This window comes from Chanodichthys erythropterus, chromosome 24 (assembly GCF_024489055.1).
Source record: "Chanodichthys erythropterus isolate Z2021 chromosome 24, ASM2448905v1, whole genome shotgun sequence".
Classification (NCBI taxonomy): domain Eukaryota; kingdom Metazoa; phylum Chordata; class Actinopteri; order Cypriniformes; family Xenocyprididae; genus Chanodichthys; species Chanodichthys erythropterus.
The window spans coordinates 29,745,659-29,772,788 of record NC_090244.1 but is presented as its reverse complement, the minus strand read 5'-3'; the positions used below and the strand labels follow the sequence as shown (position 1 = coordinate 29,772,788).

General features: G+C 41.4%; 3 gene segments (V, D, J or C); 2 read left to right on the top strand and 1 right to left on the bottom strand.

Annotated features, from left to right (window-relative positions):
• LOC137015518 (Ig kappa chain V-III region MOPC 63-like) overlaps positions 1-27,130 on the top strand; it is a 55,410-nt gene that overhangs the window by 24,969 nt on the left and 3,311 nt on the right. The window contains 1 exon segment of the V gene segment in view: positions 26,875-26,907. Within this exon segment, the coding sequence occupies positions 26,875-26,907 (33 nt within the window).
• On the bottom strand, positions 10,111-25,831 carry LOC137015519 (Ig kappa chain V region Mem5-like). The segment is given in 4 exon segments: positions 10,111-10,603; positions 11,779-11,810; positions 25,326-25,641; positions 25,783-25,831. Coding segments are annotated over 4 exon segments (714 nt in total).
• Positions 12,931-13,527, top strand: LOC137015521 (immunoglobulin kappa variable 3-20-like). The segment is given in 2 exon segments: positions 12,931-13,023; positions 13,123-13,527. Coding segments are annotated over 2 exon segments (366 nt in total).

Here is a 27,130-nt window from a genome sequence, read left to right as displayed (position 1 = left end):
ATCTCCTGACAAAACTGGTTCTGTCTAGAGAGGGCATCAGCGTTCCGGTTGCACCTTCCAGAACGATACCGGATCTCGAAATCGAAGGCGGCCAACTGGGCAGCCCAACGTTGTTCGGTAGCTCCCAGTTTAGCAGATGTCAGGTGGCTAAGGGGATTGTTATCAGTGTAGACAATGCACTTCTGACCCAGCAGGTACTCCCTAAATTTCTCGGTCATGGCCCACTTGAGCGCAACAAAATCCAATTTCATGGAACTATAGTTGGTCATGTTGCGCTCAATGGGCCTAAGACCGTGGCTAGCATAAGCAATAGGGCGCACCTTACCTCCTTGCTCTTGCGAGAGTACTGCGCCCAACCCGCTATGGCTAGCATCCACCTCCAATATAAAGGGCCTGGAGAAATCTGCATATGCTAACACTGGGGCAGAAGAGAGCCTATCCTTCAATCCCTCAAAGCTCACCTGACACTGCTCTGTCCAAGCCTCAGAAAACCCCTGATCGGCTCGCTTTCTGGGTCCCGAACCAGCACACAACGCCACCAACTTATGCAGGGGGCCCGCCAACTTGGCAAACCCCTCCACAAAGCGGCGATAATAACTGGCGAAACCCAGAAATGAACGTAACTCGGCCACATTAGATGGCCGCCGCCAGTCAGTCACAGCCTCAATCTTTGCAGGGTCGGTCGATACCCCTTCAGCAGATATGATGTGGCCCAAATACTTTACCTCTCTTTGGAAAAACGCGCACTTGCTTAATTTAACCTTAAGTCCTTCACGTTCTAACCGACTCAGGACTACCTCCAAGCGCTCCAAATGTTGGTCTACAGAGTTAGAAAATACTACCACATCATCCAAGTACAGAAGCAAGGATTGACACTGTTGATCCCCGAACAGCCGCTCCATTAACCTCTGAAAGGTGCCTGGGGCATTGCATAGGCCAAAGGGCATACGGTTCCACTCAAAGAGTCCAAAAGGTGTGCAAAAAGCAGTCTTAAACCGATCTTTCTCCGTGACTGGGACCTGGTTATACCCACTGGCCAAATCAAGAGTCGAAATACAACAGGCACCACCCAGGGAATCAAGGGACTCGTCAATTCGGGGAAGAGGAAACGCATCTTTCCTAGTTTTGGCATTAAGTTGACGGTAGTCAACGCACATGCGCAGACTACCGTCTTTCTTTTTAACCAACACGATTGGTGAAGCATACAGACTACAGCTTTCTCGAATGATTTCAGCCTCGAGTAACTGATTTATATGGGCCTTTACTACCTCATACTCTGAAGGGGGTATCCGCCGGAAACGCTGTCGAATAGGAGTCTCATCTACCAAAGGAATGTCATGAGAAATTAAATTGTGCAACCCAAGTCACCCTCCTGGGCAGAGAATACTGACTGAAACTTATAGAGTAAAGCCTTTACCTGCCTCTGTTCTCCTTCTAACAGACTCGACAGATCCACTGCTTCAACTTGCTCCTGTACAGTAAGTCCCACTTCTGCATTCTGGGCACCCACAACAGCCACGACTGGCTGGACCTCGGTCACACCTGTGGGCAAACTCACCACATAAACACTACTCAATGTGCCAATCGGGGAACGAGGATAAAGCATGACATCAGTCACACCAACATTAATCACAGGTATATAAGCCGTCCCCTGGTTAACCTGAACTACTGCCGGTGAGGACAACAACCCAACAGGCAAACCGGCCTCAGGAGGCTCAAAAAGTACGACTCCACTAGAATATTCGTTGGAGCAAGTTGCAGGAACAAACTTGAGCATGCCCCCTGGAATGCGACAAGGCCTACGGCCCCGAACCCGAACCCTACCAATGCGACTTACGCTAGTTATAGTGTTCACATCAGAGCAATGTTGTAAAGCCTGAGATACAAAGTGCGGAGCTTTTGACACATCTGGCAGATCAAAAAGAGCGGGGCCATGTTGTCCAAAGAGCTCCTGGTAGCATCGTTTCAAAACATTCATTCCGAGAACCCCCGGAATCTGATCACACAAGCCACCAGGAGGATCTTTGACAACAAGCACCCCACAATTTGAAATAACTTGGCCACAGAGCTCAATATCCAGCTCCATATAACCAAGATAGGGAATGGAAAGACCGTTGGCGGCACGAAACTGTAACCATTGACATGACCTAAGTCGATCCTGACCCCAAGGTTCAAAATGCCGCAGAAAACAGCTTTCTGTAATCGTGGAGACCATGGAGCCTGTGTCAACCAAACAGGGCACTGGCACTCCACCTACAGAGGCAACAAGATGAGGACAAGATGACATTAAGCGAGACGCTGAAACACGACCTTTTGACAAATCAGAGCCGATATAATCCCCTACCGAGCTGTGGCTCTGCAGCCCGGTGGGCACTAGTTTTCCGAGTGCGCAGGAGTAGAAGACTGCTCGCCCCCAGCAAAAGGTACGACGGGATGCGAAGTGCGCTGGGGTACCCGCTCCCCATCACACTCTCGAGCGAAATGACCTGGCCTTTGACACCGCCTACAAATTATAGACCCATTACGAGGAACTCGACTACGCATTTCTGGACCGTGCAATCGGGCGAAACTTTGCGTGAGGCGATTTAACTGCTCTTGCTGTACTTTCAGCATTTCCCTCAACTCACCCAATTCAGATGTTTGATGCGAGCTACGAGCCCCCACCCGTGAATCTCCATGAACACCATACTGAATTCCATGTGCCAATGGGACAGATAAACTTCGGGCCCTCGCACCGCCCGGCATCCCTTCCTGCTCCCATCGAAGAGCTTCGCTCCGTACCTCTAACAAAGTGGAATTTGGTTGTCGGCGCACCAGCTGTTTAAGCTCCCGTCTCAAAGTACTATCATTAACGTATTCAACAAATTGATCACGTAACACGATTTCAGTGTTTACCATGGCATTTGGCGACTGTTGCTTAACCTTCTCCAGGAGACTCATCAAGGCGAGGGAAAATTCCAAGAGTGTTTCCCCCTCTTGCTGCCTCCGGGAGAAGAAAGCCTCCTGCAAAGCTACATATGACAGTGAACATCCATACAACTCACGCAGTGCTCTAATAATTTTCTCGGGATCCCCACGCTCCTCATCTGAACGATATCGTATCTCTTCTCGTGCCTCCCCCTCTAAGTGATCGAAAAGAAAGAAGGCTTGATCCGCAGGGGACAAATAACGAGTTCTCATACATGCTTTAGCTTCTTCGACCCATTCATTAATATCCACCCCAGACTTCCCACTAAATTTTGGGCACCTTCTATCTCTAGGTACAAATACAAACCTGTCAGTTACTGGAGTATTAGTACCAGTCAGTGATGAAAGTATAGGGGCTGTAGCTGCAGCAGAAGTACTAGGTCCTGCCACACTAACCCCTTGCGGTTCAGATGCCCTCTCCTGTCGCAATCTCTCATTGTCAGCCCTAAGTTGAGCCACAAGCTCTTTAAGTTCCTGTAGTTCTCCCTCCATTATTAGAACACTTACCTAATTAATTTTTGCAGTACTCAGCACCACAATAAGCGGCACCTGAAGAAGTCGAACCAGAAACTGCAAACTCCAAAACACACGCTGCTGCTTTGTTCCTACAAAAAGAGAAAAACAAAGGAGAAAACCAAACCCAACTACTTACAAATAAACAGAAATATACGGTCCCACGCCTCTGCCAAATATTCGGTGGACCCTGCCGACTACGCCACATGTAGCAAGTGGCTGTTTAGTAGTGACTACGCCACCCCGAAATAACGGGGAAATAACCAAAAGAACACGCAAATACGTTCCACTTAGCAAAGGCAAGAGGCGTGAGTTTCCGTTTAAACAGTTATTTTTCTTTATTAAAGTTAAAAGGGTTTACAAAATTTAAAATCCCAAACACAGCATTTAGATGGTCTTAGTCGAATGAGAAAAAAAGAAAAAAAGACAAATATAAAATTACTTGATGTAGGGGCTGAGGCTTCCTTTTATGAGAAGCGGGCTAGTATGGCGCACTCAGTGCACAAAAGAAATCCCGCCAATCAGAATCACATCCACAAAATTCACTGCAAATAATGACCAAAAATAGTGACACAGCAATAAGTGACAATCCTTGTCGAAGTGAAACCTGTGCAACCCAGCACCAGCCCGCTCCCAAGGAATACTCAGCTCCTGGAAAACACAAAAAGAAAGAAAAACAAAATCACTATACAAAATAAACCAAACCAACATAAGCAAAGTCAAAAACAATATATGAAACAAATATAAAACACCACAAAAAAAAAAAAAAAAAACCTTACAATACTCAAACAATATAAGGGTACAAAGAAAAATACAAATATTACAGACAGAAAACAACGTATACTGTCACGACAAAGATCACAAACTCAGAAATGATCACGGCTCAAGATTGCTCGAGATCATGAATACCGCATAGCGGTAACTCACTCCAATAATTAATGACTGTTATCACACAGTCAAAATCACAAACTGAGAGTTGGTGACAGTAATATAGAAAAAAAATAAAAATAAATACAAAAAAAAAAAAAAAGCCGAACCAAAAATAATAACCACAAAAGAGAAACAAAGAAAACAAATATCTAGCCCACTTAACCGCTGGACCAGAGGTGTCAATGACCCAAAGCAGCAGCGCGGTCCAGAGCGCGGGTTGGAGAGAGAGAGAGAGGAAGCGTGATGCAATGCCTTAACGAGGACCCTAAACATAAATGTTTATTACACTCAACTTAAAGCATACAATGATTTGCAAGAGAGGAACAAGTTACTCACCTTATTAGACGACGTGACACTCACAACCATACACACACACACACACTCATAAAGTCATATGGTAGCTCCTTTAGTTAGGTCGATCAACAGCTGGCGCTCCGACCTGGCTATTGTGCTGCCCTGACGCAGAGGTGGACACCCTGTAAACACACCGCGCTAAAACGCATAACTGTAGGTAACTCAAACAAAACTTCCCACAACACCGCGACTGTACCACATTAAAACTTACCTGGGGGTAAGCAGTACACCACACACACACACAGCCTTGGCGGACCAACGTTACACTAAAATAAAGATTGCATGTCATCACGGCATAGCATTCGAATCCAACAACAAAGCTACATTGCCAAAAACACGTACCTCTGCAATCCACAACAGTGAAAGGAAACAAAGAGGGGCGGGCTTTCGACCAAGACGCAATCCAGGGGGCATGAACAACGAACTTATATACAAAAGTGGAGCGGTACCTAATTGGCCACGTATTTAATGATGGTGACGTTTCAGACACGTCACAAACATCACTACACACCTAAACAAAATGGCGCCGCCCATTGTCCAAATCGGTCCAAATATGTCATGGATTTTTCAAATAATGTAAATCTTTCATTGGTTTTCTACGACATGTTTCAGTAAGAGACATAATTTACATTATATTAAGCCATACAAGTCTTAACACCAGGGGTTCCCTTTAAAAAAAACACTGTCCAACAGCGACACCCGCAGGTGAAGTTACAGCAGGGAGTCCGCATCTCTTGTGCCTCCCTTCAGCTTCATAGAGTTAAAGCAGAACCCCTAAAGTGTGCGCTGGGTTTAGTGGGGGGTAATTGAGAATGAATGGGGGAAAGTCACGTGAGAGAAGGCAGTGCCTCCTTCACGCTATGATTGGATATGATCGGTTATGATTGGACATGATTGGTTCATGTGATAAATCCTGCCTTTTGTTTTCATGCACGTTCTCCTCGAATCGGCCTGAATGAAGACAACGATGGCATTAATGGGAAGACTAAAAGTAAGTACAACTCACCTCCTTACCACTTTATGTCACATCAAAATCAAACTTGAAATGGCAGAAAACGACGATTGCTGGGTTTTTAGTAAGCAATCATCTCGGGGAAATTAAAAGTACATCTTCGTGTCTGTGACGTGTGTACAAGCTTGACTGCTGAAAATAAATAGACTATTAAAAAGAAAAGATGAACATTAGTTCACAAATAATATATTTTTTAAATTGTTACTGCCTTTAGTTAGCCTATTATTTGGGAATGAATGTAAAAACACTAACTTGATGAAATTTATACTTGGTTTTAATAAATAGAACATTACATAATGTAAAAATAAATATATTAATAATAAATATATATTAAAAATAAATAAAATACAAATTAGAATTGTATTTGATCTCTTATTATATGTGTGGCGGGAAGCGGTACAGGTTAATATACACACGCACAAGTTTCGGCAATTCGACTATGCCACCTGGGAGGGTTTCACCCAGGAAATAGAAATAAACCCCAAAGTTTGTTATTAGGTCACACAGGTTCGATTCTCTTACAAAGAAGTGTAGGCTGGAAATGTGGGCATCATATAAAAAGTACAAAATTTATTCACAACTTGAATTCAAAGATAGAAAAATCAGTAAAAATAGCATCAATGATATGGTGAAATGAAGCTCTCTTTCCAATGACAACTCAAAACAAATATACACAAAACAAATTACAAAAGACAAAAACTGCACACAAAAACAATCAAACTCAAATTATACCAAATTACAAAAACAAACTTAGCAAAAAGAAAATATCTTCACTGTTAAAAAGGTCCAGTGACAGACAATTACACAAATAACAAAAAGAAACAACCAGAAGAAAAAAAAAAAAAAAAAAAAAACATTAAACAAAACCAATTTACACAACTTCCAAATAAACAAAACAAACAATAATATTTAATTACAGGGCTGAGGTTACCCACAGGAGTGATCACCACTAGTTATCCAAAGGCACACTTCCACACACACCCCACCGTGAACTCAGATCACACACTCGTACACTTCAAAAGTGTCACACGGCAAACGTTGAAGCAGCACCACCACCACAAAAGATCTTTCACCCGTGGGACCCCAGCTTCTGAAAGAAATCAAAAACAAAATAAATAAATCTCATAAACATAAATGAATGAAAGTCAAAGTAAGTCACAATTCCACCATAAAACGATGGGCAACAGTCATCACAGCACAATTAACAATATACAAATATAAAAAAGTAAAAAAATAAACACAACGAAAGAGCTTTGTTAAAACCACAAGGAAAACAGGACTCGTAAGGAGCGGCCACGTCGTCCTTAGGCCAGTTCCAGTAACCGCACGATCCTTCACCCCAAAGTAAACCAGTAAATGTAAATTAGAACAATCATAGAAACCAGATGGCAGCAGCAGAAGTCCCCTTAAATAGTTGTAATCCGATATTGTTCGTACGGCACGCAGCGAAGAAAGAACCGAGCTGCAATAATAATCGCCCAGGACGAAAGGGAGAATCCTATAACAAATATGAATAATACAAACACAACCAATTAATGCACTGTTAGATGAAATGGAGAGACTACATTGAAGTTAACGCTCTAGAGTCTGAGGATTTTTGGGCCCTGGAGAAGTTTTGACATGCCCTGACATTTGTGCTTTTTTCAGTTGTTCATAAACATATTAATGACAAAAGTGTCATTACACTGTATTCAGCACAAACTAGGCTACAATAATATGTGAGGAACATGTAAGTACATGTTTGTATTTTTGAAGGAATAACGTTTATGCGTGGTTATTGAAAAAACAAAAAAACTTAAAGGGTTAGTTCACCCAAAAATGACAATTCTGTCATTTATTTCTCACCCTCATGCCGTTCCACACCCATTAATGTACTAAAAACATATTTAAATCAGTTCATGTGAGTACAGTGGTTCAATATTAATATTATAAAGCGACAAGAATATTTTTGGTGCGTCAAAAAAAAAAAAAAAAAAAAAACTACTTATTTAGTGATGGCGATTTCAAAACACTGCTTCAGGAAGCATCGGAGCACAATGAATCAGTGTATCGAATCTGCTGTTCGGAGCGCCAAAGTCACGTGATTTCAGCCGTTTGGCAATTTGACACGCGATCTGAATCATTATACGACACACTGATTCATTTATGCTCCGATGCTTCATGAAGCAGTGTTTTGAAATCGGCCATCACTAAATAAGTCGTTATTTTTTTTTTTTTTTTGGTGCACCAAAAATATTCTCATCACTTTATAATATTAATATTGAACCACTGTACTCACATGAACTGATTTAAATATGTTTGTAACAAAGTTCGTAAAAAGGAGGGAAGAGGACAGGGTCAGCGGGTGACTACTGGCTGTTTATTTTCACCAAAAACAATAATAACAAAACAGTGTGCAGGCAGGCACAAAACAATCAAAGTAATTTCAAAATTCACTCCAACACAGCAGCAGACATCCAGGAGTCCTTCTCTCTCTCCCAGGCTATATCATAAATACAGCGATTATGATATAAAGAGACAGTAAAGCAAATACAGGATAAATGTGAAACAGCGAAACGACCTCTGCTTCCCCGTCGACATACAGCATGAGCGCAAATGCTTAAAGAGGAAACAATGAATCTTCCTATGGTGTCCCAGTAATTGTTCCCGAATAAACCACTGAAAATACAACATTACATACAAGTTTTGCTGAAGTTAACTCACTTATAGAATTGTTTCTTTATTCCTCTATGGCATGGTGTCGTCCTCAGAAAACATAAAACGTTTTTGGACTTCACACCGGATCAATATATGACACGTCTGTTCAATGAAATGAGGGGCTGAAGTGGTGCAGCCTTTTCTGTATATCCACATTTCATGATGGATATATTATCAGGACCCCCAAGAGTTAAATAAAAACAAACAAAACAAGCCCTATAATTTAATAAAAATAACACAAATTATTATGAAGACACTTCATATTTAACGGTATTAGATGATTTCATATTGAACATCTTCAAAACATTTGCATTTTGTTTGTAACATTGTATCTGGAACGGTAAATCATTTTTGACTTATCTGAAGCGTCTGAATTTCTGAGGAACTCTTATAGATGCAGGACTATCCTACAGCAAACACTGAACCAGACTATTAAATGTTGAGAAGGGATCTCATTGGCTGCAGGATCAGCAGAGACCAATCAGCCTGAGTCATTTGGTATTGATGTGATCGATTACAGACCGCATGTAAAGGAGCGATCGAAGCCTGTGCCATCTTCAGTTTCATGACTGAACTAGATTTCTGACATGACAATTCTTGGAGAGTTTGTGATGGTAATGAATATGACAATGTTCATGTGTTTGGTCTGCTGCTGTTGATTATATCTGCTGTAGAGTACAGGACTTTCCACTGCCAACACACACAACATGCTGCTGCTGTACGAGCAAACATGAATCACCCCATAGCAGATCTGGACAGGTGGAGCTGGGGGAGGTGGAGGGTTTCTGAAAGTAACTGCACTGCTACAGCAAACAATAGACGAGTGTTTGAATGTTGAGCAGCAAGATCACTGATACTGATACAGCAGGAATCATTCAGTTGTGTCCTGTAGAGAATGATGTGTGAATGTGTGTGTCTGACTCTGTATATTTACTGTTACTGTGATTTGGTGATGTAAAGCCTTTCTTTTAACCCTGTCAGTAAAACTACTGGACTCTGAATGTATCTGGTCCTGATCTCTCTTCTGTCTTTTGCATTCAGAGGGTGTTTTACATGAGCGGCTCATGCTTCACTGCTCTGAATGTGTTTATAGCTCTATGAACTGAACATGACATGATCAAGAGCTCTTCTTCATCAACCAACAAACATGACTTTCAGCTGCAGCTGCTCATACAACACAATCACACACAACACTGATCACAGACAAACACTGATAACACTAGATCATCTAAATCAACATCAATCTTGTGTTTCTGAAGAGAATGAGTCAGTGTTTAATATTATCATCATGTTTTAGGTGTAATATATGATCCCTGTCAATCAAACTGAACAGACTGAATTCAGTTGATTTTCATGATATTTTCATCTATCTATTTTCATCGTGACATTTTCAGCAGAAGTGAAACTGGTGTGTTCCAGTCCAGATCATGTGACCAATCAAACAGTGAGACTGAAAAGCCCATTTGCATTGTCAGGGTGGAGTGATTGTGATCCTCTCAGAATAGAGCAGCTCTGTCTCCAGAGACCATGTTCAAACCCCAAGAGCTTTATTTGACTTTATTTCCTGCTACATCAAGCTTGTGAAAAGCACCTGCATCTTCATCTGTTAGTTGAATGATGTTGTCAGACACAAAGTGAACTTGTTGAGAAGCTTTATTGAATGTTACAGCAGATTGAAAGATCACACAGTGCTTTGACACGCCAGCTCTCTTTCAGTATTGAGTTGTAAATCACTACAGCTGCAGCACTAGACTCATGTGAATCCTGCCTGACACAGGACACTCAGATACGGCTCATCTTCAGGAGAGAAACATCAGCACTCAGAGCTCTTGTGGAACGAGACCTCATGAGGAGCTCCATCATGTGTTACTCTGCAGACGTACACCTCTCCCTCTTCCCAGCGTGCTTTGCTGAGGGTCAGGACGCTACTGCGGCTGTAGCGGCCGTCCCGCTGGCTCTCCGCGCTGGTCACGACCCCCTCGGTGACCTCTGACCCGTCCAGTGTCCAGCTCACCAGCGCCCCCTGTGGAGAGTAAGAGCTGAGCAGGCAGAGCAGTGCGGCTGAGTCTCCAGAGATCTGCAGAGAAGAGGGCGGCAGCAGAGACACTGAGGGCTTCACTGTGGGACCAGCTGCAGGAGACAAACACAACACATTCACACACACAAAGAAAACACACTGTTTCACTCACAGCATTTCAACAGCAGCAGAAATCACCACAATCTGATCCTTCATGACATTCAACATCACTAGAGCTGATATAATATACAATATAAAAACTACACAATCACTATATACATGAAACTCAATTTCAAACTGCAGTTTTGTGACTAAAGCCAAATTAAAATTATATCACTGTTAAGAATTACAAAACAATAAATTAAACATTTCTATACTTAAACATATTTTATATAAATTGTGATTTTATTATAAAGCACTGAATTATAAGCACAAAATGAACAAAAAAGATTCAGTATAATTTACTGAAATACAGAAATTAACAGCATTTGCAATCTGATGTCAGATCTATTTTTTAAATGTATGATATTGACAATGAAATACACCTACAATAACTATATGAATTATGTTTAGATGTTTTTTTTTGTTGTTGTTTTTTTTTGAATGTTTAGATGATATAATCATAAAACAATTTGTAACACTTTCCTTAAACCCCTTATATATAAAGCATTTTTAATTTTTTAACATATAATTTAATGCATGGTATGATCTCATGAATAATTGTAACCATATTTATAAGACATTATACAACTTATCAATTCATTGAACATAACTTTAGAAAGTATAATGACTTAAATCAAAGCAATTTCAGAATCTGCAAATATTACAATGCATTTGAACTTTGGTTATAATTATTTATGAAAATATATTATGCACTATAACATACATTATGTATATGTTTATAATGGTTTATATATAAGGACTTTATGTTAATGTTACCATGTATTTTGATGAATTATGTATTTTAATACACATCATAATACATGTCTGATACTGTGAATAATGTAACCACATTATACCTCATAATAATATAATTTATTCATTGTTACAACTTTAGAAAGTATAATGCATTAAAACACGACAAACAACCAGTTTCAGATCTAACAATCTAGAAATATTATAATGCATTTTATCTTTCAATACTTTATGACAAGATATAAGGCATTATAACATGCATCCAAGTAAAGCATTACCACAATATCTAATATTAATTATAATTAATAAATGTTGTTCTTGTGTTAAAATATAATTTATATTTGTTTAATAGGAATTAAATAGACAGACTTACCGAGCACCAGTTTAGTTCCTCCACCAAATGTGTACCACAGTGATACAATCTAATGAAACGGTCGTACAAAAACCTCTATTCCACTCGAGTGAACACAAACTCCAGCAGAGAGAGAGAAACAACACTTCAACACACTGATATTAGAAGAAACTCACATCTTCTCAACACTCACACATTCAGTTTGGACTAAATGATTTCTGATATAACACTCTTTATAGAAATATATTTGATGGTCTGTGACCTCTGAGGTGACCTTTGACCTCTTTTATCATGGATGATGTTGTGGAGTTTCTCATAATGATCTTCTGTTCTTCATATGAAGCTCAATCATCATGATTCACAGAAAAACCTGCAGCTTCAAATAAATCAATCAATAATTCTGAACATTTCATATTAACATTGTTTAATCTAGTGTCACATGACCTGATTATGAGTCTTGATGAACTTCATGTGTAAAATGTGGGAAAAATAGGCAACATGAAAATATTTCCTAGAGAGCAAAATGTCAACATTGATCAAAAGACCATAATAGACTTATTTCTGGTTTACTCTAAATACAGTAAAAATAATTTATTTAGTACTTGATTTCTCGTTGTTAACATGTTTTTATAGATGAAGTACATTAATGTGTTCATATAGAAATAATTATTGTGTTTGATGAATATGTTTAAAATGATCTACACTCATGATTCTCCAGTCATTTCAGTGGCCTAGAAAAATCTTTTGTCCCTCCCTATGGTGGCCACCATGTTGAGATCACATGACCAGCTGAATTCTGCTCACTTTATCTTGGTCACATATTATCAGAAACATTCACCTTATATAAATGAATCATGAGAGTGAATAGATTATTTCTACAGCGGCACTGAAAGCTGAAAATGCTTCATCCACACTGAGAGATGTTCATATAAAGTCAAAGACTAGTGTCTCATCAGTCTGCAAAATATAAACAAACATATTTCACAATTAATCAATATGAACAATTAATCATTAAATGGTTCATGAATGTTCTGAAAGTAAAATTTTACATGTAGAGAGTTTATTAGTGTGTCTGTTGTAAATCCTGCCCACTTGTTTGCATTGTGACACATGCTTCAGTGCTCTGAGAGTGTTTATAGTGCTGTGAGTTTAACACTTCATGACTGAGAGCAGAACAGAACACAATCTTCATCATCACACAAGACAAAAGAACAACAATGAACACAATCACCTTCTTCATCTGGACTCTCACACTGTTTATTCAAGGTAAGACTGATGAAAACTGACTCTGGTGTTGGTGTTCTTTTAAAAGTATATGATGGTAGTAGTTTTAAACAATAATTGTTTTTCTTTTCTCTTCTCCAGAATCCAGAGGAGTGACTCTGACTCAACCTGGAGTTAAAACTGTCCAACAGGGTCAAACAGCTTCAATAGAGTGTCATATAGATGTAGGAATATTAGGCAGCTACTTAGCCTGGTATCAGCAGAAACCTGGAGAAGCTCCTAAACTCCTGATTTATTATATAAGAAACCTTCAGTCAGGAACTCCATCTAGATTCAGTGGCAGTGGATCTGGCAGTGATTTCACTCTGACCATCAGTGGAGTCCAGACTGAAGATACAGGAGATTATTACTGTCAGAGTTACCACTATATCAACAGTAAATGGGTGTTCACACAGTGATAAAGAGTGGTACAAAAACCTCGGTCAGTCAGACGTCACAGTGATGCACTGATACAGCTGAGAGATACTGCAGCTGCTGATGGAGGATCACAAACAACACAATGGCAATGTTTAGACTTTTAAAATTAATTAATAGAGTGAATATATATATATATATATATATATATATATATATATATATATATATATATATATATATATATATATATTTTTTTTTTTTTTTTTTTATGAAATAACGGTAACACTTTACAATAAGGTTCAGTAGTGAACATTAGTTAACTACATTAGTTAACATGAACTAATAATGAACTGCACTTCTACAGCATTTATTAATCTTTGTTAATGTTAATTTCAACATTTACTAATGCATTATTAATCTTGTTATAGTTAAAGATTAGTAAATACAGTAACAGATGTATTGCTCATGGTTAGTTCATGTTAGGGGTGTGAATTGGCACTGGTTTCATGATTCAATTCAGTTATGATTATCATGTCAATGATTCGATTCAATTCGATTTCACGATGCATTCTTTGCAACCACGGTTTTCAATAATCCTGCACATGGCTACATTAATCAGTAAATAGTCTACAAGCAGTCAAATATATGAACTCCCTTTTTATTTTATCTGCTTCAAATAAAACTTAAGTCTGAACAGAGTAAATACACTAGTAAATGAACACTAGTAGTAAGTGAACACTAGTAAATAAATACTAAAGGCACATGAAACTGTCAAGTACTGAATGCATTTAAAGTGCAGTGTACTTGTCACAGTCTGTTTAGTTTCAGTTTCAGTTTATGGACTTTGTTTTCGTTCTGTGATCACATGTTCTGTTTCCCGCCTTAATCATTAGTTAATCTGTATCACCTGTGTCTAGTTAATCATCCTTGTTATGTTTGCTATTTAGTTTGCCCCTGTTCACTCAGTCCTTGTCCGTTCACCGTTGTTGTAAGTGGTGTTGCTTTCCTATGCCTATTAACCTGTGGATTACGTCATTAAAATTAGTATTTGGATTTATACTCCTCGTCTGTGCTCCTTCCTGCAGCAAACCGTAACAGTACTATTTAAATGTTAACAAATGTATAAAAATTAAGTTTATTTATAGTACAGTCTTCAAAACAAAAACTTTCTGCACAGCTCTAATATACAACATAAAATCAAATAAATATAAAATAACAGCACTGGGCACTTCCTGTTACCTGGGCTTTGGTTTCATGGTAGAGTTCAGGTATTACCTTTTCCGTAAATTGGCTGCGTGCTGGGAGCTTATATCGTGGCTCTAGCGTCTTTAACATGTGATGAAACCCGGGGTTTTCCACGACAGAATAAGGCTGTAGATCCTTCGCTATGAAAGCTGCCACAGATCTGGTTATTTTCTTCCCTTTCTCCGAGTTGTGCGGCAGAGTTGATATTGTTTGAACTATTGTTAGCTGAGCTGGGTCGGCCTTGGGAACAGCAGCCGTCAGCATCTCAGGGTGAAAACGTCTAACATGATTTCTTAAATTAGTCGTATTCCCAACATTTTTTATTTCAGCGTAACAGGTTTTACACACCGCATGTGTCTTGTCCAGCTCATCGTGCCTACCAATTCGTTCATAAAAACCAAAATGTGCCCAGATCTCAGATTTAAAATTTGTAGGTGCATTTTTTAATCTGTATTTCGCCTCCTTCCGCCATTTTACACTCGCATGACTGACACGCATATGTGCGAATGACGTCATAGGTTATAGCTGCATCGATGCAGAATCGTCCGCGTCCGCATCGCGAATTCGCGATGCATCGATGCAACAATTAATTTCAACACCCCTAGTTCATGTTAGTTAATACATTAACTAATGTTTAACTAATGAACCTTATTGTAAAGTGTTATCAAAATAACCGTTAGTGCTGATATTAATTATGGCAACACTGGGATGTTTTATTGTTTGTGTTTCAGATCACAGTATGAGAGCGATGTGGAGTGAAGCAGAAATAGCAGTTTTTAATGTGTTTTCTCTCACTCCAGGATTGAAAGAAGTGGTTTATTTCTCCAGTGATCATGGAAAATAAGCATACTAACTAATCAGATTTAGTCTGAAAGGTAAGTTAGAAAGTTCTTGCTTATAGAACTGTTATAAAAGTAATATGACATTCACAGTCGTGCTGCTCTTCATGTCTATGGTAGAATCACAGCCGTGCTGATATTCAGTATAACTGCACTCTTGATCATGTGAAACTGATTAAATATGGCAGGATGAAATAAACAGCACCTGGAGATCATGTGACCCTTCTCTAGCAATGCACACATAGTCCTTCACTCGTCTCATTTTGTCAGATATTGTATAATCCTGTCAGTAAATTCTGAACCACTCTTTATCTAGCCCACTATGAGTACACCAGCAGTCAAGGACAATCTGAAAAGAGAGACTGAACAATCGCCAATAAAGAAAAAATTCAAAGATTCAATCATATCCAGAGAGGATCTCGACGCTGCTATAATTAACGGTATGAAGCTAGTGCTCAAAGAGCAACAAAGTACTCTCTATTTGGTTGTGGCTTCGACAGTAAGAGAAGTGATAGACTCTGCACTGATCCCAGCACTCTGTGATCTACATTTGGATATACAAACGACCAACGATTCTGTTAAAGAACAAAAAGCAGAAGTTGAAAAGCTAGCCAACACGGCAAAACAGACACGTGACCGGGTCGATTCTGTTCAGGCTGCTGCACGTGAGGATAGGAGGTCAGTCAAAAACTTAAGAAATCAGCTGGAACAACATTGAAGACAGGAGCAGGAGAAATAACGTACGACTGGTGGGTTTGCCGGAGGGGGCGGAGGGCTCCAATGCAGCGGGCTTCCTCAGAGCTAATCTTTCCAGGTGGATCTCTTCACTGAAAGGCCGTGACATCGAGATTGACCATCGCGTGTATGATTGAAGGAAAAACTCTGATCAGCCGCGTACTCTCATCTTCCCTGTACTAAGATGGCATGACAGGTCAGCGATCCTGAAGGGTTTCCTGACTTTAGTCCAGCCAAAACTACCAAGAGAAAGAGCTTTAATCCAGTCTTGAAGAAGATGACAGCACTCGGTCTCCAGCCCTTCCTCATCTATCCGGCGGTGATTAAACTACGGCACAAAGGTGAGCAGATGATGTTCGACTCTCCTCAAAAGGCGGAAGATTTTATGAGTTCCTTCATAGAAGATATACTCTGCAGCGGGAAGGCAACGTCTTCCGTCTCCATCCCTTCAGCTCAATGAGGGGATAAAGTTTATGATGATCCTCACTGTCCTTAAGAGAACGATAACAAGGTGGCCATGGACGCTTCGTCCCCTTGGAATTATAAGGCTCTATCTGCGTTCTGAGTAGTTTTGAGATATTGAGCTTCAAAGTTTTCTGCATTCCATATAGCAAAAACCATATGGGGAACAAGTTTCTTTCAAACATGAAAATAACAGGGACCCTAAATGTATTCTAAATGTACAATATCAAAATCCTCTCAAATTTGTAAATAGGGAATTTTGGAACGGGTCAAATGCAGATAGAACCTTCTAATTCTAAAAAAAAAACACTTTTTGCTTGGAATTATAAGGTTCTATCTGCCAAAAAATTAATTGAAGCAATAATTTTCAAGAAACACAAACAGTTTGCTTATAATTTATTTTAAAACATAAAATTAGTGTTGACATGGATGAGAAAGTTCAATTTAATGTTTTTTTGACATTTCATGTTTTAAATGAATATTTATATATGGGTAACTTAACACATTATTGCAGGAACCATTTAAGTTTCAGTTTCCTTTTGTTTAGACAGAAAGCAGCTACTGTAAAGGCTTGAACACACCAAGCCGACGCCGACGAACTAGTGGCGATGAAAGCAGACTGCGGGGTTGGCTCACGTCGGCAGCGTCTGTGTCCACAGTTGGCCTGACACACCAAACCAATGCTAGACAGCCGATGGCCAAGTAGCACGTCAGTTCTGCGCCTATGTGAGATGAAATGCCTTTCCGAACCAGCAGGTGGCAGTAGCTGAACAGCCAATCAGAATGATCAGATGGCCCGATGGACCAACGAGCTCCAACGCCGATTCAACATTTCAAATCGGCCGAAAAAAAGCAGACAAGGACCAACTTCAGCCAACGGTGTGGAACACACTGAGAAAACTTAGTCGGTCGATGAACAAAAACTGCCCGACGGCCGACCATCGGCTTGGTGTGTTCCTACCTTAACACATCTGAGCAGGACTTTATTCCACAGAAAGAGGGATGTACAATGGCTTTCTCTAGACATCAGTAATGCTGAAATAACATGCTAACGTTTACTGTTGTAATTAAGACCCCATGAATTAAATTTTTGACTACTTGACCTTTAAGCCTTAAAGGGTTAGTTCACCCAAAAATGAAAATTATGTCATTAATGACTCACCCTCATGTCGTTCCACACCTGTAAGACCTCCGTTCATCTTCGGAACAGGGTTTAAGATATTTTAGATTTAGTCCGATAGCTTTGGTGCATTACCGCCCCCTTCTGCTCCAGACAGTGACGCTGATGACGTGTTATGTAGTGCGCCCGAGCTTCGTTTACAGTCTGAGGGAGACGCACGCTGTTATCAGGCTATTCTACATTGTTTGTATTTTGGTATTGCTATATTTTTTAAAATGGTGCGTAGGTGTGCATGTCGCGGATGTCCTAATCGCGTCACAGTCCGGAGCAGAAGGGGGCGGTAATGCACCAATAAGCTGGATGCCAACCGCCGTAGAAGAAGAAGAAGCAGCATCACTGTGGATATACACAGACCCGGAAGAGAAGACAATGCTGAAAGTCGTATTTTTAAAGTCGTATAAAGTCGTATTTTTAAAGTTGTATTTTTTGTTATTTTTGGACCAAAATGTATTTTAGATGCTTCAAAAACTTCTAACTAACCCACTGATGTCACATGGACTACTTTGATGATGTTTTTATTACCTTTCTGGACATGGACAGTGCACCGTACCTACACTTTCAATGGAGGGACAGAAAGCTGTCGGACTAAATCTAAAATATCTTAAACTGTGTTCCGAAGATGAATGGAGGTCTTACGGGTGTGGAACGACATGAGGGTGAGTCATTAATGACATAATTTTCATTTTTGGGTGAACTAACCCTTTAATATTGTAAAATGTAAGATATTTTAGGACTAAAAAACTGCAAGAAAACAGACAATGCTTCAGCAAAGTATAATAAACATTGAAAAATGTTTCACTGACTATATGTATAATTAAAAATATTTCACATTTAAAATATTTAAATTACTTCAACTATGCAACAACTCAGTTTCCCTTTCGAAAAGGGAACTTCAACTCTGCGCTAGACTGCGCTATGGGGAACCATCACTCGTGACAGGTGTTCGAAATGCCAAGAATCACACAACTCCAATCCTATTGGCCGGCGACAACCTATGACGTCGAACGGCGCGAACCGTGACGTATAAAGGGAGCGCCTGAGGAAGCAGTCAACATCTTCTCGTCTTTTCGGGACTGTTTTGTTCGTGCCATTGTTTCACAAACTCCGGTAGGAAATTACTCCTTTTATATCTGCAAATGTCCAGGAGGATGTGTTCATCCGTGTCCCAGGGGTTTGACACTTGATGTACACATTTCTGGTGTTTTTCTGTCTGGAGAGGAGCGAACGCATAGACCGTGCTTGAGGGCGGCGTCTATGTGTGTTTGTCTATTCACTGTGAGCGTCTCTCCTGTTGTGACACTCCGTTCTCATTTGACACTTTTCCTGAGGGAGGAGGTGTCTGCATCTGTGCCTGGTTTTTGTAGCCCCGTGTGTGCTGAGGCAATACGGCGGCTGCAAACATAGGGCTCGCAGGTGAGCTCGTTGGGAAGTCTGAGAAGAATTATATTTCTCTCGGCTTCCTCGGGGCTGACGAGGTTGTGAGTTGGATGACGGTGACGTTTGTGTTTGATGTCACCGCGTCCGATAGCGAGCACTCCTCTGGCCGCTGGGTTTTTGGGATGCGCTTTTCGGCGGGCTGCAGCTGCCGTGTGAGCGCGTTAAGAAAGGGGCCATGCGTGACAGCTTGATGAACGGTTCCTTTCTGTCCATGAATGTTGCAGCTCCCATAGACTTTCCATTCTCTCCTGATCTCCACGTTTGAGATCGGGAGGGCATGGAAAACCCCCTGGCCATTCAGATTTGGATCTGAGCCAGACAGACGGGAGGAGGAAGAAGTGAGAGTGAGATGGGTGATCAATTGTAAACACTGTTGTGTTTATAATCGATCCCCCAGCTATTTAAAGGGTGATTTATATCTACCCTCTCCTCTTCTTCTTCTTCTTTCACCTCACATATATATATACTCAGGCGCTTCTTTTACGGTTAGGCTGTCGGCTGGCCTTTGATAATATTTTTTCTAAAGGCCGCCTTCTGGCTTGATAGTGAAAGTGCTTTTAGGCTTAAAAGAACTTTTGATTTCATCCTTCTTCATGCATTAAAATAAGGAGGGAAAATCTTCGTTCTGCGAGCCGCAGGAAGGTAAGCTGGGTCTATATTTTTTTTATATGTTTATAAAAAGACCTTTTGTAGACCTTGTTTTTCCTGTATAGCTTTCCTGAGCATGTAGCCAGTAAAGATAGAAGGGGTTCTTTGGGGCAAAATAACTGTAGCATTAGGTTGGCTAATTTTCAAAATATGCAGGCTGCTTTATGGCCACTATTTTGTGGCCTCCTATGTTAAAGCAGCTTCTCAGCTAATACTTTAATTTGGTTTGAGTTAGCACTCATCGCTTCAGTTATTTGTGTACAGGACGGCTTATCGGCCGCCTGACACTGTTTGCTTGCAGTGCTTCATTTTCTCCTCATATTTGAAGGTTTCAAAATGAAGCCCAAGCTTTGCTTGGCCCAGTAGGCCTTAGCTAGCAGCTAGGCTAGAGCTAGGTTTAGGTGTTTGTTTGTTACATCACCCTTATTATTACTATCCCTGTGAGGTTGTATGGTTCCTAGTTCTGGCCTCCTCCTGAGGGAGTTGCGGGCCGTATTCCCCTTCGATGTGAAAATGTAGGTGCTATGGCTGAGGTTAACAGCTAAGGTTGTAGGCTGTTATTAGCCTTCCTGGTGCTGTTTTTCCCAGGTGGTAGGCCCTTATCTTCGAGAAGATGAGTTATGCAGTGCTGCTAGGCCCCACTTTTTAGAACTTTTGTCATGCTTATAATGTCTTCACATGAGCCCCTTGAATTAAATTCAAGTTTCAGATTACGATGCTAAATATTCTAGCTTTTGTTCTCTAGGGTTCATTACAGATTCCAGTTCTGTTCTGTGAAACATTTATCCTGTTTGGATGGCATGTATTACAAAGCATTCATGTTTGCTTTGGGTTCTAAGCTTTAGCCCTACATACATATGTGAGCTTACTCATGTGCTGCCACAGGTTAATGCCTGTTTCTGTGATTAGCCTCTATCTATGAACGCGGTGTTTTGTTGTACTCCCCGGTTAGGGTGTGTGTTTCACTGAGTGCATCACCTGTTGGATTGCACACTCAGGTTGAGTGTAGAGAGTCTTATTCTGGTTAGAATAGTATGATCTCTGTTAGCTCCCAGTCGATCATGACCACAGCAGCTGTCTGTCTTGCATTTGCTGTTAGATTGTTGGCTCTTTATTGTAGCCTCTCTTTTGGGCGCTGTTGGTTACGATCATGAGCTTGCTCATGTATTTTTAGCACTGCCTCAGGCTTTTGCTCACGTTGTCTGGGGTAATAGACCTGTTCGGCCTTCCTTAGTCCGTGATAGCATTTTTGTGTACTGTGTAGCATTTATGTGTACTGTGTAAAAGTAATAGGCCTGGCCAGGCCTCCTTTTGTACCCTCTGTGTTGCCCCAACTGGGCTTGTTATGTCTAGACTCATTCCATGGTTAAGTCATGTTTTAACTCTCGCCGCCTTCGGCCGTGCCCACCTCTGTACGAATAGGCCCTAGGTTAGGCCTTTCGTTGAGTTCTGTGGCATAGTGTGTACTTCTCATACCTGAGGGTTTCTCAAGTACTTGGCCTGCGGGCTGGCCCTAGTCATGAAGCTACCACTGGTTGATGCCATGTGTTCATAGAGGTTGTAGGCCCCCGTCAGGGCCTCCTTTCTGTCTGCATGTTGGCACAGCTTTGTATGGCTTTCTATGTGACTCATCACCATGGATAGGTCATGATGCCACTAGCTGATGCCGCGTGTATACGGGTTGTAGGCCTTCGCAGGCCTCCTATGTGTCATGCTGGAGTTTGGCTTTGTACTCCTCTCGCTTAGAGAGTAAAAGGTGCTTTTACTGAGTACATCCCTGAAGTGGCTTTCCTCTCGAGGTGAGCTCTTGTACTAAAACCAACTTTTGGTCTGGTTTTATGCATTTGCTGCCTTGAGCTTGGTTTCCTTTAGCTCTAGTCGAGCTAAACAGTTACCCTGTCTGTTACTCGGTTCTATTTTGCTCCTAGAACTTTAGTGGCCGCTAGCTGACGCCACGTGCGACGGGTAGGCTTTAAGGGCCTCCTTTGTAAGCATGCTGGCTTTTTCCCTGTCAGTTTTTATTTACTTTACAGTAAAGTACGCTAGCTGGCTGGTGCTCGGGCTGGCTAATGACCTTCCTTTGTAGTCGGTCTGTCTAGCCTGAACCTCGATAACACTACCACAAGCTGATGCCACATGTCTGCTGAGGTTATAGGCCCACGGGGCCTTCTTTAGTGCATGTTGGCGTACGTTGTACTCCTCTTGCTTAAAGAGTGAAAGGGTGCTTTTACCGAGTACACTGCTCGTCGGATTGTGTTGGATGGGCTGTCTTGTGGGCACTCACAGCTACCTAATTACTTGGTTGGTCATGCGCTCAGCATGCTTTGTTTTCAGTTCTTTGGCCTTATGGGCCATCCTGAATACCACCTGGTGTGTTGGGTTCGTGTTGTGATGTTAGTTCATTGTAGAACTCATAGCTATGTTGTAGGCCCCTTTTGTTTGGCCTCCATGACTATGTGCCTACAGTATGGTCTGTCTGTTAGGTTGAGCTTCGTACTTCCCTCTGGGTTGACCGTGTAATTGTGCTTAGCTCCCTAAGCTGGTCATTGGTTGTAGACTTCAATGAAGTTTCCCGCTGAGACCGGCCCTTAGGCTGGTTTGTGCTCCCTTTACTGGGGTTTTTCTAGCACACAGCCTCCTCAGTGCTTTATCAGCCACTGAGTAGATCCTAGGATGAGCAGATTATACTCCCCTCAATACGAGGGTTTATAGCGCTTAGCTGAGTTCTGCTCTCCAGGATGCCCATCTCTTAATGGCCGCTAGCTGACGCCGCGTGTAACAGGTAGGCCCTTGGGGCCTCCTTTGGGAACATGCTGGCATGTACCTTTTGCGCTTCTTTTACATTCTTTTTGAAGACAGTAAAAGGAATTTTATGTTGCTGGCTGGCCAGGGCTCTGGCTGACTCATTAACCTCCTCTGTAGTCGGTTTGTTCTGCCTGGAGCTTGATAACACTGCCACGAGCTGATGCCACGTGTCTGCTGAGGTTATAGGCCCATGGGGCCTTCTTTAGCACGTGATGGCGTACGCTGTACTCCTCTTGCTTAAAGAGTAGAAGGGTGCTTTTACCGAGTACACTGCTCGTCGGATTGTGTTGGACGGGCTGTTTTGTGGGCACTCACAGCTACCTAATTACTTGGTTGGTCGTGTGCTTAGCATGCTATGTTTTCAGTTGAATGGCCATCCTGAATACCATCCTGTGTGTTGGGTTCATGTTGTGATATTAGTTCATTGTAAGAACTCTTAGCTATGTTGTAGGCCCCTTTTGTTCGGCCTCCATGGTTATGTGCCTACAGTTCGGTCAGTTAGGTTGAGTTTTGTACTTCCCTCTGGGTTGACTGCGTAATTGTGCTTAGCTCCCTAAGCTGGTCATTGGTTGTAGACTTCTGTGAAGTCTCCCGTTCAGACTGGCCCCAGGCTGGTTTGTGCTCCCCTGTACCAGGGTGCTCTAGCGAACAGCCTCTTCAACGCGTTTGTCAGAAGCTGAGTAGATCCTAGGATGAGTGGTCTTACTCCCCTCAGTACGAGGGTTTATAGCGCTCAGCTGAGTTCCGCTCTCCAGGATGCCCATCTCTGCGTGTGGGTTTGAATTGCTCACTGCCCTTTTGCAGTCGCTCTTACCTGCTCTCCTCTTTTGGAGTTTGCACATTGGAGATTCTGTATGTCAGACAAGGTTGGCCCAGACTATGTTTGGCTTTCGCTAAATTAGTACGGCCTCCTTGGTGGCGTCAGGGGTGAATTTATCCCCCTAGTGACTTGCCGGGATTCCTTCTGGTTCCCTGGCCACATTCCCTTTAAGTGACCACTTCCTACAGGTTGTTGGTCCCAGATGCCTTGAGCAACCTTGGCAGGCCTTTTACGAAAGGCCTCTTTTAGGCTCAGCTTGGGCAGTTGGCTGTAGGGAATGCTGTCACTGACAGCCTTGGAGAGTTGCTACCAGTTTTATCCTGGAACAGCCGGATGTTTGTCCAGACTTTTTGGGAATGCACTCTCCTCCAGCTTGACGGCGTGGGTATATCATTCCCCATAGCACAGTCTGAAGTTCCCTTTCGAAAGGGAACGTCTCAGGTTACGCATGTAACCATGGTTCCCTGAGAACAGGGAACGAGACTCTGCGCTTTCATGCCATGCTGCGGGATGCCTGCTACAGTCGCTCAAAGACAAGAAGATGCCGGCTGATTCCCCAGGCGCTCCCTTTATACGTCATGGTTCGCGCCGTTTGACGTGATAGGCTGTCGCTGGCCAATAGGATTAGAGTGTGGTGATTTTTGGCATTTCGAGCACGAGTCACGGAGGACGTTCCCCATAGCACATTCCCTTAAAGGGACCACTTTCTCTTCAGAAAAGTTGGTTCCAGATGCCTAAGCGGCCTTGGTAGGCCCTCTGCAGATGGCCTTCTTGAGGCTCAGCTTGGGCTGTTGGCCATAGGGAATGCTGTCACTGACAGCCTGGTGTGACCCGAGGGTGAGTTGCTAAGCGTTTCCTTCGAAACTGCTTGACGTTTGTCAGCCATATTATTTGGCATGCACTCTCCTCAAGCATGGCGGTGTGGGTATATCGTTCCCCAAAGCGCAATCAGCGCAGAGTTGAAGTTCCCTTTCGAAAGGGAACGTCTCAGGTTACGTATGTAACCATGGTTCCCTGAGAACAGGGAACGAGACTCTGCGCTTTCCAGCCATGCTTCGGGCTGCCTGCCTGCAGAACAGTCCCTCAAGATGATAGATGTCTTCTGTCTCTCCAGGCGCTCCCTTTATACTTCCGGGTCGCGCCGTATGACGTCATAGGCTGTCGCCGGCCAATAGGGATTGGAGTTTTTGGATAGTTGCTTTCAGACACCTGGGTCACGTGACGTTCCCCAAAGCGCAATCAGCGCAGAGTCTCGTTCCCTGTTCTCAGGGAACCATGGTTACATACGTAACCTGAGACGTTTCCTAGACTGATGTAGTTATCAAGGTCTAATTTTTCTCCACTTATATAAATTAGTGTGATGAGGCTCCTCCAGATGTTGGGAAATGAAAGGTTTGAGAATAACCAGATTAAAAACAGTGGTCTGTGTAGTTAATCATCTCATGTATATTATTACATTCAAACACTGAGACATGAGCAGTATTTCTGACTCATTAATGATCAAATGCTTGTGTAGATCCTCATTTCAGGAGAAAAAAGTGTCTTCCAAATGAATAAGTAAGGTTTAGGTTTGTTAATTCTGCAGAAAATACAACTGTTTAAGGTAGTGATCTTTTATGATGAACCTGTTCCATCACTGATCAGTGTTGTGTGTGATTGTGTTGTATGAGCAGCTGCAGTATCTCTCAGCTGTATCAGTGCATCACTGTGACGTCTGACTGACCGAGGTTTTTGTACCACTCTTTATCACTGTGTGAACACAGCTTTACTGTTGATTAAGTGTCCACTCTGACAGTAATAATCTCCTGTATATTCAGTCTGGACTCCACTGATGGTCAGAGTGAAATCACTGCCAGATCCACTGCCACTGAATCTAGATGGAGTTCCAGTATAATGGTTTGACGTCAAATATACGAGGAGTTTAGGAGCTTCTCCAGGTTTCTGTAAGTACCAGGCTATTTCATTACCATTATACACTGCACTGCTGGTTTTACAGTTTATTCTGACTTCTTGTCCTGGTTGAGCCTGATTTATTGATGGACTCTGAGTTACAGTGATCTGTCCTCTACACTCTGAAAGAAAACAGACACAAATTTTATATATATATATATATATATATATATATATATATATATATATATATATATATATATATATATATAATGAAATTTTAAAAGAATTAATAATCATTGTAAAAACTGTATTACACAAACCTTGAATAAACAGTGCAATGGTCCAGATGAAGATGTTGATTGTGTTCATTGCTGTAGTTTAGTCTTGTGTGATGATGAAGATTGTGTTCTGTTCTGCTCTCAGTCATGAAGTGTTAAACTCACAGCACTATAAACACTCTCAGAGCACTGAAGCATGTGCTGACAATGCAAACAAGTGGGCAGGATTTACAACAGACAAACTAATATACACTAGAGTTACAGAATGATGAGTAATGATATTTTTAGTTCAGTAGTTTTATTTTTATTCTGAGGATGTGCAGATGAACGTCCATCTCTGTGTCCATATTGAGTCATGTGACCATCATCACTGCTACACTTCCACTAGATGAACCTCCATCACTAAAGATGGATCATGAATCATGAGTCTGTTCAGAAAGTATCAGGACTGATTGTGAATCTCTAATCAGAGTTCATGGTGTCACTCCATCTATCATGAAGCCTCATGTGTGTCTGAAATCATCAGATGGAGAAGAAACAGTCTGATAAAGATGGAGACATATTAGAGCTTGTTCAAGAGATTCACAATCAGTCCAGATACTTTTATAACAGACCTGAAAACATAAGTCATTATTTTAACTAATTTTCATAAGATTGAAGTCTGAAGCTGCAGTTTTTTTTTGTTTGTTTTTTTCTGATGATTGAGCTTCATATGAAGAACAGAAGATCATTATGAGAAACTCCACATCCATGATAAAAGAGGTCAAAGGTCACCTCAGAGGTCACAGATCATCAAATATATTTCTTTAAACAGTGTTATATCAGCACATGATGAGAGAGTGAATGAGAAATACAGGATAGAAAGTCAAACTGAATGATATCTGTGTAGATGAATAAACTCTTCTACTGATTATGGTTTTTCCAGTAATAAGAAACATTTTAAATGAAAGTGTGTTTGTTGTTCCTTTGAAACACATTTAGTCCAAACTGAGTGTTTGAGTGTTGAGAAGATGTGAGTTTCTTCTAATATCAGTGTGTTGAAGTGTTGTTTCTCTCTCTCTGCTGGAGTTTGTGTTCACTCGAGTGGAATAGAGGTTTTTGTACGACCGTTTCATTAGATTGTATCACTGTGGTGGACTTTCGGTGGAGGAACTAAACTGGTGCTCGGTAAGTCTATTTGATTTCTATTAAAAAATCTAATTCTAATTAGTATTAGATATTGTGGTAATGCTTTACTTGGGTGCATGTTATAAAGCCTTTTATCTTGTCATAAAGTATTGAAACAAGAGTGAACAAGAGTGAACAAGAGAAGAAAGGCACCAGGCCCAGACAGCGTTTCACCAGCCTGTCTGAAAACCTGCGCTGACCAGCTGGCCCCCATCTTCACATA